The sequence below is a fragment of the Rattus norvegicus genome, chromosome 1 (genome assembly GCF_021556685.1).
Source record: "Rattus norvegicus strain SHRSP/BbbUtx chromosome 1, alternate assembly SHRSP_T2T, whole genome shotgun sequence".
In the NCBI taxonomy this organism is placed as follows: domain Eukaryota; kingdom Metazoa; phylum Chordata; class Mammalia; order Rodentia; family Muridae; genus Rattus; species Rattus norvegicus.
This window is the reverse complement of record NC_141534.1, coordinates 87,806,131-87,821,052: the sequence shown is the minus strand read 5'-3', so window position 1 is coordinate 87,821,052 and position 14,922 is coordinate 87,806,131. Positions and strand designations below refer to the sequence as shown.

At 45.1% G+C, this 14,922-nt stretch overlaps 1 protein-coding gene across 1 annotated transcript; it reads left to right on the top strand.

Annotated features, from left to right (window-relative positions):
• Nucleotides 1-431: 431 nt before the first annotated feature.
• On the top strand, nucleotides 432-14,410 carry Crx (cone-rod homeobox). The gene is given in 4 exon segments (NM_021855.2): nucleotides 432-495; nucleotides 8,427-8,558; nucleotides 10,944-11,095; nucleotides 13,434-14,410. Coding segments are annotated over 3 exon segments (900 nt in total). The 5' UTR covers nucleotides 432-495; nucleotides 8,427-8,458; the 3' UTR covers nucleotides 14,082-14,410.
• The last annotated feature ends 512 nt before the right edge of the window (nucleotides 14,411-14,922 follow it).

Below are 14,922 nucleotides of genomic sequence, written 5' to 3'. Positions count from 1 at the left end.
TAGCGTGGGCCACAAAGAACAACCCGGAAAGCCCTGTGCCTTTCTCTTCCCAGTCTCTCAGGAGCACTGTACACATTTCTCGGTGCTTTTGAAGACATTTCTTTCCAGATAATAGCTGATGCTGGAGGGACACCAGTTAGACCTAAGGAAAGACTTCCCCAGGAGTGGGGACTCCTGGTTGCAGGCAGGAGTTGGGCCTTCCTTCCCTCCCTTCCTCATCAACCCTAATTGCCAAGATGTCACTGTGGGGGTGGTGGCGGTGGATTAAGCAGACGGTGCCCTTCCCCCAGCCAATGTCACCTCCTGTTGCCCAGTCGGTCCCCCACCTTCCCTGGGATTACCCTTCGAGATCCAGGCCACAATAGATGACATCACTCTCAGCTCAGGCTTAAAGTCACCCCATGTGAGGGGACCTATTTCCTCTAGCCTCTGCTGTCTGATGACACCATCCAGGACCTGGGCATCCAGGAGAGCCCCCATTTCTTCTTTCCAAAGGTGAGTCTTTGCAGGAGAGGCTGAGTGGACCAGGAAGAGAGAGAGAGGGGGTGGGTGGGGGAGAGAGAGTGAGAACGAGAGAGCGAGAGAGAGCAAGAGAGCGAGAGAGCGAGAGAGCGAGAGAGAGGAGATTTTATTCTCACTCGTCCATGTTTTCTGGGCTTGGTATAGTTTGACACAAAGATGGATCTGTGATGCTTTCTGAATAAATTAAGGTAGGGTAGAGATTCCAGCAGGTGTTCAGGGAAACAGGCCACTTAGGACCATGGTTGGAGGGAGTTCAGAGGTGGAATGCACACATCCGTGTATGTGAGCATGTTTGTATGTTTGTGTGTGTATGTATGTATGTATGTATGTATGTATGTATGTATGTGTATATGTATGTATGTGTACAGCGTGTGTAAGTGTGTGCGTCCATGTAAGAGAGCATCTGTGGAGGACAGAGATAGACATATTGGGTGTCTTCCTAAATACTTCCCGTTTGCTATTTTTTCCTAGAACTCTCTATGTAGACCAGGCTGGCCTTGATCTGATGGATCTTCCTGACCCTGCCATCCAAGTACTTAAGGTTAAAGGTGTTCACCACCACACTCAGCCTATCTCAGACAATGTCTTTTACTGAACTTGGATCTCCCTTCTGAGCTGAGGCTGGCTGGACAGTGAGCCCTGTGTATCTGTTTGTCCCTGTTTCCCCAGCGCTGGGGTTATAGTGTGCCCAGCTTTTATCTGGATGCTGGGGATCTGAACTCAGATCCTTACATATGCACAGAAGGTGCTTTATGTACTAAGCCATCTCCCCACTCCCCCGCAACCTTTTAAATTTTATTTATTTATTTATTGAGAGGAAGTCTTATGGAGCATCGGGTGGTCTTGAACTTGTTCTGTAATAGAGGCTGGTCCTGAACTCCTGATCTTTGTACACCACTACTCCCACTTGTATTGTCTTTAACTCTTTGGGATTTTTCTTCTCTGTTTGTAAGGATATATATATATATATATATATATATATATATATATATATATATATATATTATATATCCTGTTGAGGCCAACGTGGCTGCTAATTTCTGTTCAATGCCAGCTCAACATAGTAAACTGGAATTCTTTCTCTAAAGTTGAGAGCAGGGCTAATGTTTCTAAGAACTCAAGTTATAGATGTTGAGTTTTGAAGGGAAACACCAATATTACTAATTTTTTTGCCTCAATGACTGTAGAAACTTTTCTAGGGCCTGTGGTCATCCAAATGAAATTATAGAGACATGTGGCAGGGCATAGTGGTGTATGCCTTCAATCCTAGCATTCAGGAGGTAGAGGCAAGCAGATCTGTCAGCTTGAGGTCAGCCTGATCTACAGAGTAAGTTTTAGGTTAGCTAGGACTTCATAAACTTTATATCAAAGGGAGACCTTGTCTTAAAAAAAAATATGGGGAGTTGGATGGCTCAGTGGTTACGAGTACTGGCTGCTCTTCAGGAGGATTGGGGTTTTGATTCCAAGCACCTACATGGTGGCTCACAGCTGTTTGTAATTACAGTTCCAGGGTACTTTTCTGGCTTCTTCTGATGGTACCAGGTGTGTTTGTGTTCATAGAAATACATGCAGACAAAACACCCATACACATAATATTAAACAAAACACTAACACAATGAAAGTAAAAAAAAAAATCCTAGGAACACCAAAGTTCGATATTACTGCTGCATATTTCTCTCTCTCTCTCTCTCTCTCTCTCTCTCTCTCTCTCTCTCTCTCTCTCTCTCTCTCTCTCCTCTCTCCCTCTCTCTCCTCTCTCTCTCTCTTCTCTCCTCCTCTCTCTCTCTCTCTCTCTCTCTCTCTCTCTCTCTCTCTCTCTCTCTCTCTCTCTTGTCACAGTCTTTTATAGCACATGCTGGCCTTGGATTTGCTATATAGCTGAGGATGACCTTGAACTTTTGATCCTTCTACTTCTACCTACAGAGTCCTAGGATTACAGGTGTGAGACTCATGTTACTGTTTCTTCTCGTGTGTGTGTATGTGTATGTGTGTAATATATGCATGGAAGTGTGTGTATCTATTTGAATATGCCTGCATATTTGGAGGCCAGAGGATAACATCAACGTTTTTTCTTCTATTCCTCCTCTGCCTTATTGCTTTGAGACAAGGTCTCTCAGTGAACTAGGCACAGGGCATTTTGACAAGGCTGGCTGCATAGCTAGCTCTTGAGACCCACCTGTTTCTACCCTTCTTAAGGCTATAGTTCCAGGCATACAAAGCCATGTCTGGCTTTTTACATGGTAGCTACAAATGTAAACACAGGTTCTCATGCTTTTGCACTTAGCACTCTTCTCTACTTAACCATTTCTACCATGCCCACCCCACCTCACTTTTGAGACAAGGGCTCATGTATCCCAGGGTAGCCTCTAACATGATAAGTAGCCTAGAATGTCATTGACCGCCCCCAGCCTCCATCATCTGAATTTTAGAATTACCGGTGTGTGCCACCATACCCAGTTTATGTGATATTGGGGATTGAACCCAGGGGCTTAATACATTCGAGGCAAGTACTGTAACCAGCTGACCTATACCCCAAGCTTCCCATTGTCATTGTTAGACAGAGTGTGCTTATGAATCCCAGGTTGGCTTTGAATTTGGATCAATCCTCCTGCCTCAGGCTATGAGTGGCATATGTGAGCAAGCCTCCACACCCAGATAGAGGGTGAGAAGGAGGGGCTGGAGAGATGGCCCAGTGGTTAAGAACACTGACTGCTTTCCTTGAGGTCCTGAGTTCAATTCCCAGCCATCACATCTGTAATGAGATTTGATGCTCTCTTCTGGTGTGTCTGAAGACAGCTGGCTGCAGTGCACTCCTATACATAAAATAAATAAATTAAAAAACAAAACAAAAAAACAAGAGAGGGAGGGGGAGTCAGCAGACTGTTAGCAGGGTGCTGCTGGTTGAAGATCAGAGAACAACATGCAGGTGTGAGTCCCTCTTTCTACCGTGTGCATACTCAGTTGTTTGGCTCAGAAGCAGGTGCATTCACTCATTGAGTCATTTCGCTGGCCTTATTATTTTGTGTGTATGTGTGTGGTGTATATTCATATATTTTGGGAAGTGTGCACACCTATTGGGACATAAAGCTAACTTGCTCTATTACTTCCCACACTATTATTTTGAGACTTGTTTTCTCACAGAGCCAAGATCTGGGTTGTTAGTCAGCAATCTCTGGTGATCTCTTATGTCTGCTTCTCACAATCTTTTTTTTTTTTTTTTTCCTTTTTTTCGGAGCTGGGACCGAACCCAGGGCCTTGCGCTTGCTAGGCAAGTGCTCTACCGCTGAGCTAAATCCCCAACCCTGCTTCTCACAATCTTAGGGTTCACATGGTCAAGTCTGCTTCCCTCACTTTGTATTTTGAGAAAGAGGAATCCATCTCTGTAGGTCTGGCTGTCCTGGAACTCGCTATGTAGCTGGAACTGGTCCAGAACTCAAAGAGATGAACCCACTTTTGCCTCGTGGGTACTGGGATTTAAGGCATGCAGCACTATGCCCAGCACACAAACTCAGATGCTGGAAGTGAACTCAGGTCCTTGTGATTGTGGTGTGACAGCTGTTCTTGTCCACTGAACTACCTTTCCAGCCCATGTACTAGCATGTATTATTATTATTGATTAAAGAATATTAATTGTGTATTTGCACTTGAGTGAGAGTAACTGCCGAGGCCAGTGGAAGGCAGTGGCTCCCTTGGAGCTAGAGTTACAGGCAGTTGTGAGCTCTCTGCTCTGGGTGCTGAGGACTGAACTTGGGTTCTCTGGAAGAGTAGCAAATACTAACCTGACCCGTCCAGCGGGTGCAGTTATTCAGGGTCCCGAAGAGGCTTTCTATCTGTGGGTCAATGGGGGTGAAGAGAAGAAGGAGACCAAGCAAAAGTTCTGTTGCCAAGGTCTTGTTTATTGGGGTAAGCGTTACAGCTTTTAAGGCTTTCTGGTAGGGGGAGTGACCTTTGTGAAACACAAAGGAAGGAGGGACGAGGGTACTCTGATAGCAGGAGGTGAAGAGGTCATGCGGTGGAGACACCGGGTGTTTGCTCAGGAGACATCTGGTAATTGCTCGGGCTGAAGCATCCCTTGGTTGTTATCTTCTTGTGCCGTAAATTCATGGGAAAGGCTTTTGATCAACAATCTCATGACTTTATGGTAGTCATTTCAAGGTTGAACATCTGTAGCCATGCAGCCAAGAGTCACGTAGGCATTCTGAGCTATACAGTCACAAAACAGCCAGGCCCAAATCCAATACGGCTCCCTACTCTGCAACTTTCAGTCTTTGCCTTCCACACCTTTTTAGAATATGTTTTTATTATCAAAACTTACGGGGTTGGGGATTTAGCTCAGTGGTAGAGCGCTTGCCTAGCAAGCGCAAGGCCCCGGGTTTGGTCCCCAGCTCCGAAAAAAAAGAACCAAAGAAAAAAAAAATTATGTGTATGTGTGTGTGTGTGTGCACTAGTGTGCAGATGTATGTTTATGTGTGTGTGCATGTGTGTGTTTGTGGGTAAGAGTGCATATGTATGCAGCTGCCTTTGGAGGCCAGGAGTGTAGGATCCTCTGGAACTGAAGTTATATGTAGAACCACCCAACTTGGGAGCTGGGAACTGAACCTGGGTCCTCTGAAAGAGCAAGGAATGCTCTTAACTGTTTAGCCATCTTCTCCGCCCCTCTACTCCTCCTCCTCTTGTTTGTTTTTTTGAGACAAGGTTTCTCTCTGTAGTCCTGGCTCTCCTGGAACTCAATCTGTAAACCTGTCTGTCCTCAAATTCAGAGATCCACCTGCCTCTGCCCCCAAGTTCGAGGATTGAAGGCATGTGATGATACATCCGGCTCCAGCCCCCTCCCCCTTTTAAAAAAGATTAATTTATGTGCATATGCTTGAATATATGCATGTGCACCATGTACATGCAATGTCCACAGAGGAAGAGGGAATTTGATGTGAGTTACCATATGTGGGCTGGGAATAGAATCCAAGTCCTCTGCAAGAGCATCCACTGCTCTTAACTGCAGGGCTGTCTTTCCAGGCCCTATACATTATATGTTTAAAATTCTTTGTTTAAAAATCATAAACAGTGGCATAATGTGCATGTTGATAGCACTGGCTTTTATTCTTTGAATATCCATAGTATATAGTAAATATGTTCATAAACTTTATATATTAAATGGCACTAAATAAAAATATAACAAACATTATTTATTTATTTATTTATTTATTTTTTGGTTCTTTTTTTTTTTTTTTTCCGGAGCTGGGGACCGAACCCAGGGCCTTGCGCTTCCTAGGCAAGCACTCTACCACTGAGCTAAATCCCCAACCACAAACATTTTTTAGAAGATTCATTTATGGGCTGGGGATTTAGCTCAGTGGTAGAGCGCTTACCTAGGAAGCACAAGGCCCTGGGTTCGGTCCCCAGCTCCGAAAAAAAAAAAAAAAGAACAACAAAAAAAAGAGATTCATTTATTTACTATATATAAGTACACCGTAGCTGTCTTCAGACACACCAGAAGAGGGCATCAGATCCCATTACAGAGGGGTTTCTGGGGTACCATGTGGTTGCTGGGATTTGAACTCAGGACCTCAGGAAGAGCACTCAGTGCTCTTAACCACTGAGCCATCTCTCCAGTCCTATAACAAACATTTAAGTGATCTATTATTATCTGTAATCTGGACATACAGTATATGTAACACATGCACTTAGTATCAAAGTGTGACTTTGACAATAATCTCAGCATTTGGTAGGTGGAGGCAGGAGTATTGCTATGAATTCAAGGCCAGTCTGAGCTATGTAGTAAGTTCCTGTCTCATTAATGGTACATCTAGGAGATAGCTTATTCAGTAACCTTCTTACTTTACAAGTATGAGGATCTGAGTTTGTTCCCCAGAGGCCAGGATAAAAAAAAATGGGCATGGTGTTGTGTTTGTAATCCCAATACTGGTGAAACAGAAACAGCTGGATCCCTGTGGCTTGCTGGCCAGACATCCTAGCTTACAGTGCGATTTCCAGACTAGTGAGAAACCTGATCTTAAAAACCAAGGGAGATACTGGGGATGAAGCTCAGGAGGTAGATTGCTTGCCTAGCATTTGTGAAGACTTGGGTTCGGTACCCAGCACTGCATAAACCAGGTATGGTGTGCTGACTTGTGATCTCAGCATTTGGGAGCTGGAGACAAGAAGATAAAGAGTTCAAGGTTATTCTCAGCTATCTGGAAAATCTGAGGCCAACCTGAGTTATATAAGACCTCTCAAAAATAAAATGAAGGGGTTGGGGATTTAGCTCAGTGGTAGAGCACTTGCCTAGCAAGCGCAAGGCCCTGGGTTCGGTCCCCAGCTCCGAAAAAAAGAAAAAAAAAATGAAAAAACTGAGGTGGGTAGCCTGATGAATAAACTTGGGGTTGAATTTTAACTGCCCCTCCACTCTTACACACACACACACACGTACACCCCATACATACAAACACAATCTCCCCCACATACACAAGCACACACACACCCTTATACACAAACATTCCTCCATACTCCCCTACAAACACTCCCCACAAACACACACACAAACAAACACATACACACCTACCCCTCGGGAGTGATGGCTAATACTAGTGGTCTCAAAATTTGTGAGGTGGAGGTAGGAGGGTCAGAAATACGAAATCAGCTTTGGCTATAGCCTTGGCTAGTTTAATGTCAGCTAGGGCTACATGAAACTCTATTGCACAAAATAAAAAAAGTACCTTTCTTTCTTTCTTTCTTTCTTTCTTTCTTTCTTTCTTTTGGATCTTGTGGCTTGGTCTATAATTGAGTGCCTTGCCAACAGCCAGGGCTGTAAAGGAATTTTAATCTAGCAACATGGCTGCTCTGGTAAGGGATCATACCCAAAGAAATAGGTCTATGTGATCTGGCTGGAACAGACACACCCTTAGTACACTCTTTTAATCCTTTTGGCTGGAATATAGATAAGCCCACAGGATACACCTTTAATTCCAAACAATGATGTCTAAATTGAAGGACTGACAAAATGATGAATCAAAGAAAGATTTGACAGAATGAGTCAGAGATAGTATGTGTATATATATATATATATATATATATATATATATATATATATATATATATATATATATACCATAGTATATATACCTCCCATAAGAACAGACAGGAAAGAGGCTACTTAAGAACATTGCAGGGAGAGGAGTTGGATTGAGTTCAGTTGCATTTGGTGCAGTTCAGTTGAATGCAGTTCTGTCCAGTTTGTCAGTCAGTGAAGTCAGTGTAGTTCAGTTTATGGAGTTTAGAAGTTGTTTTCCCAAGCAGAACAATTCAGTCAGAAGCAGAAAGAAGCCAGTCTGAATCAACCAGCTTGTGGAGGTGTTTGAGCCAGACAGTCGAATTGAACCAGCTAGCCAGAATTCAGAAAGAGGTAGAAAGGGTGAACTTACTCAGTATGTCTTAGAGTTGAAATATTCTAGGCCTAGATTGAACAGATGGAGGCCTTCAAAGTTTGGGCTTGTAGAAGATTGGATTGTATGAGGGTTTGAAGCTTCCAGGGCTAGGCCTAGGGATAGTTAGATAAAAACACTCCCGGCTCAGCCCAAGTTGTGTATTCACACACCTTGGGTACAGCTCTCATCTCATCACTTCATCTGAGGAAATAAAAATGACAATTACACAGAGCTAGGAACTGAGGCCCTGAAACTCATGTAGTCCAGGATACCAGGATGGCCTCAAAGTCACAGAATTCTGCCTCCTCAGCTGGGAGAAAATGAATATACCACAACACTTTGCCTCTAAAAATGAGAGAGAGAGAGAGAGAGAGAGAGAGAGAGAGAGAGAGAGAGAGAGAGAGAGAGATTGATTTTGATGGGCAAGGTTGGTTGGATCCCAAAGAAGACCTGAAGTAGGATGAACACCCTGTTCTCTTGTAGGCACCCAATCTGGGCCCTAGTCTCTGAAGATCATGATGACGTATATGAACCCGGGACCTCACTATTCGGTCAATGCCTTGGCCCTGAGTGGCCCCAGTGTGGACCTGATGCACCAGGCTGTCCCATACTCAAGTAAGTGTGTTCTCCTTCTAACCTTCAGTCTGTCTTTTAAGAACCTCTGAGGTTCATTGCCCTCAGGAGAAAAAGCATTCCTGGGGTGGAGGGGGCAGTGGGAACTTGTACCAGCTCTATGTCCATTTGCAAAGGAGTTTGGTATTCCAGGCACTTTTACATGTTCCCCGGGAATTCAGAGGAGTAAATAGTCATGACATTGACTCCCTTTGGAGGGAGAAGAGGGAAAGGGAACTGGTCTGGAAGAAGAATCAGGAGGATTCCATCTCTTTGTAAAGCTTTTTCTTTTTCTCTTTTTGGAGTAGTGGTTGTTGGGCTGTAATCCAGGGCCTTGTGGCTTCTAGGTAGGCACATTAGCATGGAACTATGCCCCACCATAGCTGTAGTAGTCTAGGCAGGGGCTCTAACACTGAGCCACGCCCCCAGCTCCTCACTGGGGGATTCTAGGCAGGGGCTCCAACACTGAGCCACGCCCCCAGCCCCTCACTGGGGGATTCTAGGCAGGGGCTCTACCACTGAGCCACACCCCCAGCCCCTCTCTGGGGGATTCTAGGCAGGGGCTCTACCACTGAGCCACGCCCCCAGCCCCTCACTGGGGGATCCTAGGCAGGGGCTCTACCACTGAGCCACGCCCCCAGCCCCTCACTGGGGGATCCTAGGCAGGGGCTCTACCACTGAGCCACGCCCCCAGCTCCTCACTGGAGGATCCTAGGCAGGGGCTCTACCACTGAGCCACACCCCCAGCCCCTCTCTGGGGGATCCTAGGCAGGGGCTCTACCACTGAGCCACGCCCCCAGCCCCTCACTGGGGGATTCTAGGCAGGGGCTCTAACACTGAGCCACGCCCCCAGCTCCTCACTGGGGGATTCTAGACAGGGGCTCTACCACTGAGCCACACCCTCAGCCCCTCACTGGGGGATTCTAGGCAGGGGCTCTACCAGTGAGCCACACCCCCAGCCCCTCACTCTATATAACTGAGCATGTCCCAGCCTCCTGATTCAAGACTCTAGAGTGTTGAGATTTAAGTCCTTCACCATCATGCTCTACTATGATACATTATTATTTAACAGATCTCTCTCTCTCATTTGCCTTTCTCTTCTTTCTCTTCCTTTTTATTTCTTCCCTCTCTCACTCCCTTTCTTCCTTCATCCTTTCTTCTTTTCTTCCTTCTTTCCTCCCTCTCTTCCTCCCTCCCTTCCTTTCAACAGACTCTCACTATGTAGCCTTAGCCTGGAACTCACCATGTGGACCAGGTTTCTTTATAGATTGACAGAGTTCTGCCTGTTTCTGCCTCCTGAGTGCTGGAATTAAAGGCAGGAGCCACCTATCTAGCCTTTCTCTTTCTTTGAAGAACAAATAAAACACTATTTTTGCATGAAGGGTAGGGAGCAGGAGGGATGTTTGCCATGGCTCCCTTGTTGAGGTCTGAGCAACTTTTGGGAGTAGTTTTTTCCCTTCTATGTTGGGTCCCAGGGATTGAACTCAGGTCCTCAGGCTTGGTCACAAGTGTCTATACATGCTGCACCATCTTGCTGGCCCCCTTTTTCTTTTACATTAAGTTGAACCACTTTTATAAGCAGGAGTCATGGTTATTGATAACACCATGTCTCAACCAAATATATCTTAAGAGTATAAAAAGTTTCAAGAGACGGGCTGGAGAGATGGCTCAGCAGTTAAGAGCACTGACTGCTCGTCTAGAGATCCTCAGTTCAATTCCCTGTAACCACATGGTGGTTTACAACCATCTGTAATGGGATCTGATGTCCTTTTCTGGTGTGTTTGAAGACAACAACAGTGTACTCATGTACATAAAAAAATATTTAAAAAAAGTCTCAAGAGGGGAGTCTGGTGCAGTGACTGTACCCGCAGATATTTGGGAGGCTGAGGTAGGAGGATCTCTTGAGTCCATGATTTCAGGGCCAGTGTGGGCTATGTAGTGAAAGTCTGTTGTAATGAGAGAGAAGGGGAGGGAGAAAAGGGAGGGGAAGAGTAAAGGGAGGATAGAAGAGAGAGAAGGAGGAAGAGAGGAGGAAGGGCAGAGAGAGGAGGAGAAGGAAGAGAAGAAAGGGAAGGAGGGGTTAGGAATGAAACAGACAAAATGAGGGGCAAATCCAGTGAATGAATGATTGGAATACTTCTCTTAATTCCTCTGGGGACTGAGCCACCACTAGAAGGCCAGGGAATCAATCAAAGCCCCTTCTTTAGGCTGATGGATGTGCAGAAAGGACTTTGGGACAGGCATTCCTCTGTACCTCCTAGCCTCTAGCAAGCAGACCTAGCCCACCTGAGGTTCTTTTTTTTTTTTTTTTTTTTTTTTTTTTGGTCTTTTTTTCGGAGCTGGGGACCGAACCCACCACCTGAGGTTCTTTAATTTGCCCCCACTTAGGTGCCCCTAGGAAGCAGAGGCGGGAGCGGACCACGTTCACCAGGAGCCAGCTGGAGGAGCTGGAGGCCCTGTTTGCCAAGACCCAGTACCCGGATGTGTATGCACGTGAGGAGGTTGCTCTCAAGATCAACCTGCCTGAGTCCAGGGTCCAGGTAGGATGATCTGCTCCGTGGACCCCTTGAACCCTTACTGTAACCTTCTGTGGGCCCTTGTCAAATCCAGAGTGCATGAAGGAAAGAGGCCAAGGGTAGCATATTTATGAAATGGCCTAAATGCCCTTCACATTCCTTATATCACTCTTCTTATATGATGCCTTCTCACCACACTGTCCTCCAAGGGTTCTCCTTCCCTTTGTACTCTGTTTTCTTTCAGGGCCTCACATATGCACGTGACCTACCACTGAGATATATCATCATCTCTCTTGTTTTTTAATCTTAAAACTATTTATCTTGATATTTATGTATTTACATGTTTGTTTGTTTGTTTATTTATTTATTTTAGTTCAAGACAGGGTTCTTTTGTGTATGTAGCCTTGACTGTCCTGGAACTCACTCCATAGACGAGGCTCACAGAGATCTGTCTGCCTCTGCCTCCCGAGTTCTATGATTTAAAGGGGTATGCCACTGCTACTTGGCTAAAACTAATTTTGAGGCAACGGTCTTACTACGTAGACCAGTACCAGCAATCCACCTGCCTCTGGCTCCCAAATGCTGAGTGTGTGTGCATATTTTATTTTTAATTATGTTCATGTATGTGTCTGTGCACATGAGTGCAGTTATCATTTTAAAAAATTATTCTGGGGAGGGGCAAAAATTATTCTTTGATTTAGAAGAAGGGAAAGAAATATGGAAATGATGTATTATACTTTAGAAAAACTAAATAAGCAATAAAACTTTATTCTTTGGGTAATTTCATACATGGATACAATGAATTAAGGTCAGTTCTACTCTCTCTTTCCAATACCTCCAGGAGCCTCCTCCTCTTCCATTTCTCTTTTAGCTTCATTCATGTCCTTTTTGTTTTTCTTCTCTTCCTCCTCCTCTTCTTCCTCTTTTAAAACCCACTGGGTCAAGTTTGTGCTGCTTATATGTGCATGGGAGTGGCACCATCCACTTGAGCATTGGCACTGGGAGACAGAGTCTCACTAAGTCACACAGGCTGGCTTTGAACTTACTTTGCAGCTCAGGCAAACCCTGATCTTCATATCTTCTTGCTTCAACCTCCTGAAGAGCAAGGATCACAACAGGTCTGTGCTATTAAGCCTAGCTTCAGAGGACTTGTTTCATCATCACGGTTATTGAGCAACAACCAGTCAATTAATCAAGTCATCTTATAAATCAAGGAGACTCACATGGATCACAGTGCTTTAAATTTCAAACTGAAATGCCAGTTTTTGGCTGAAATGCTACCTCGTATCCATCTTACTTGACAGCTTCTTTCAGTCCGACCAGTTCTAGAATACCACACTAAACATGCTAGGCTCACACCTGTAGCCTCAGCATTTGAGAGGCTGAGGCAGGAGGATTGCTTTGAGCTTGAAGACAGTCTTGCTACCTAGAGTGAGCCTCCACCCCAACTGTATGGCTTACCCACTTAGGCCAACAGTAATATTCCTCACCAGAGTAGAATACTAACCCCTCTGATGTTCCCTTTAAGCAATAAAGGCTGGGTGGTACATGATTATTAGGTGACTGAGAGGATTAGTGGGTAAGAGAAATGTGTGTGTGTGTGTGTGTGTGTGTGTGTGTGTGTGTGTGTGTGTTCTGCAGTGTGGGGGATTGAACCCAGAGCCAGGCAAATGCTCTACAACTAAGCTACATCTCTAGCTTTGGTATTGTTATATCTATATGTAAAATTAAGTGCGTGCATGCTATGAAATTAGCTGATGAGAATATGTATATATGTGTACTTATGCACAGATATATGATTGCATGTATGATATGTGAATATAATGCATGTATGATTACATATACATAGTCATGAGTAAGGAGCATGTTAATATAATGTGTTCATATGTGCATGACTATATGTATGATATGTCAATATAATGCATGCATTCATAAGCAGAAACACATAAATATATGTTCATATGTATACGATTGCATATATGGACAATGCATAATTGTATACATATTCATGGGATCAGGTGGGTGTCAATGCATATAGGTATGTATGTGTGACTGCATACATATTATGTGAGAATAATGTATGATTGTATGCATGCATACGTGATCAATCAGGTAAGTAGATGATGCATGACAACTGATAAATGCATGTATGTATGATTGCATGTTTCAAATGTGTGTGATCAGTGCATGTAGGTTGCTGTGTGCATGTGTACATGCATGATTGGATAGGTACACAGATCATGGACAGAGTTGCCCTATCATTGGATGTAGAGTGGTGATGTGTGGGTCTTACCATCAACTTTGTCTTCTTTTGGCATGTAGGTTTATCCCCCCTCTCCCCATATTTCCTCTCTCTATCTAGGTCTGGTTCAAGAATCGCAGGGCGAAATGCAGACAGCAGAGGCAGCAGCAGAAACAGCAGCAGCAGCCCCCAGGGGTACAAGCCAAGGCTCGTCCTGCGAAGAGGAAGGCAGGCACATCCCCGAGACCCTCTACAGATGTTTGTACAGATCCTTTGGGCATCTCAGATTCCTACAGCCCATCTCTGCCTGGTCCCTCAGGTTCACCTACCACAGCAGTGGCCACCGTATCCATCTGGAGTCCGGCCTCAGAGTCTCCTTTGCCTGAGGCCCAGAGAGCTGGCCTAGTGGCTTCAGGGTCCTCTCTCACCTCAGCCCCTTATGCCATGACCTATGCCCCTGCTTCTGCTTTCTGTTCTTCACCTTCAGCTTATGCATCTCCAAGCTCCTATTTCAGTGGGTTGGATCCATACCTTTCTCCCATGGTGCCCCAGCTAGGGGGTCCGGCTCTCAGCCCCCTCTCGGGCCCCTCTGTGGGGCCATCCTTGGCCCAGTCCCCCACCTCCTTGTCAGGCCAGAGCTATAGCACCTACAGCCCCGTGGACAGCCTGGAATTCAAGGACCCTACAGGCACCTGGAAATTCACCTACAATCCCATGGATCCTCTGGACTACAAAGATCAGAGTGCCTGGAAGTTTCAGATCTTGTAGAAGAGGCTTCATATTCTCCCTTCCAGCGGAATCACCCTCTCTGGACTCCGGCTGCCACCTCCTGCTTAGATTCCAGGAGAGTAGCTCTCAGCAAGCATCAGCAAGTAGCAATCCTGCCAAAGGCTGTGAAAAATTCAGCCCCAGGTGTAGGCCACCCTCAGCTCCATTAGAGTTTAACCCCTTTACCACCTACCCCAAGCAATGAAAGGGACTTCCTCTCCCAAGACAGTCCAGCAGCAACCAGTAGATAGCATGACCGATGTGTATATCTGATGCTTTCCCCAGTCTTCAGTAAAGGTGCTGAGAACTTGCTCTGGAGAGAAAGAAAATCTGTCTCGCAAGTGACTTGGAGAATGTTTGGGTTAGAACTCCTGGTACCCTAAGCCAGATGTGGTGACTCAATGTTCATAATCCCAGCATGGAAGAAGCTGAGGCAGGTGGATTGTGGGAACTTGAGGCCAGCTTGGACTATGAAGTGAGACCTCTAAATTCGTTTGGAAAATTTATACAGTTAAAGATCAGGTTTACATGGTAGGTTTAGGAGATTGTTCATTTGGACATGTATATATGATTTATGTGCCTGTATGTACGTTACAGGCATGAGCCACCAAACTGCACTGGGATGCTGTGGCTTGTATAAAATCAAAATGCAGAAGAAGCTTGATGTAAATATTGGGGAGGACTTGAAAGATAAATAGAATGTTCTAGAGCCCAAGGTGCCTCAGTCAGAGATCCCTAGGGTCAGATTGAGGGAGCACAAGTGATGAAGTCTTTCAGATGCCTATAGGAGTTGAATCGGGTAGAGGTCTTTTAGACATCCACAGAGTATGTCCAATATTAT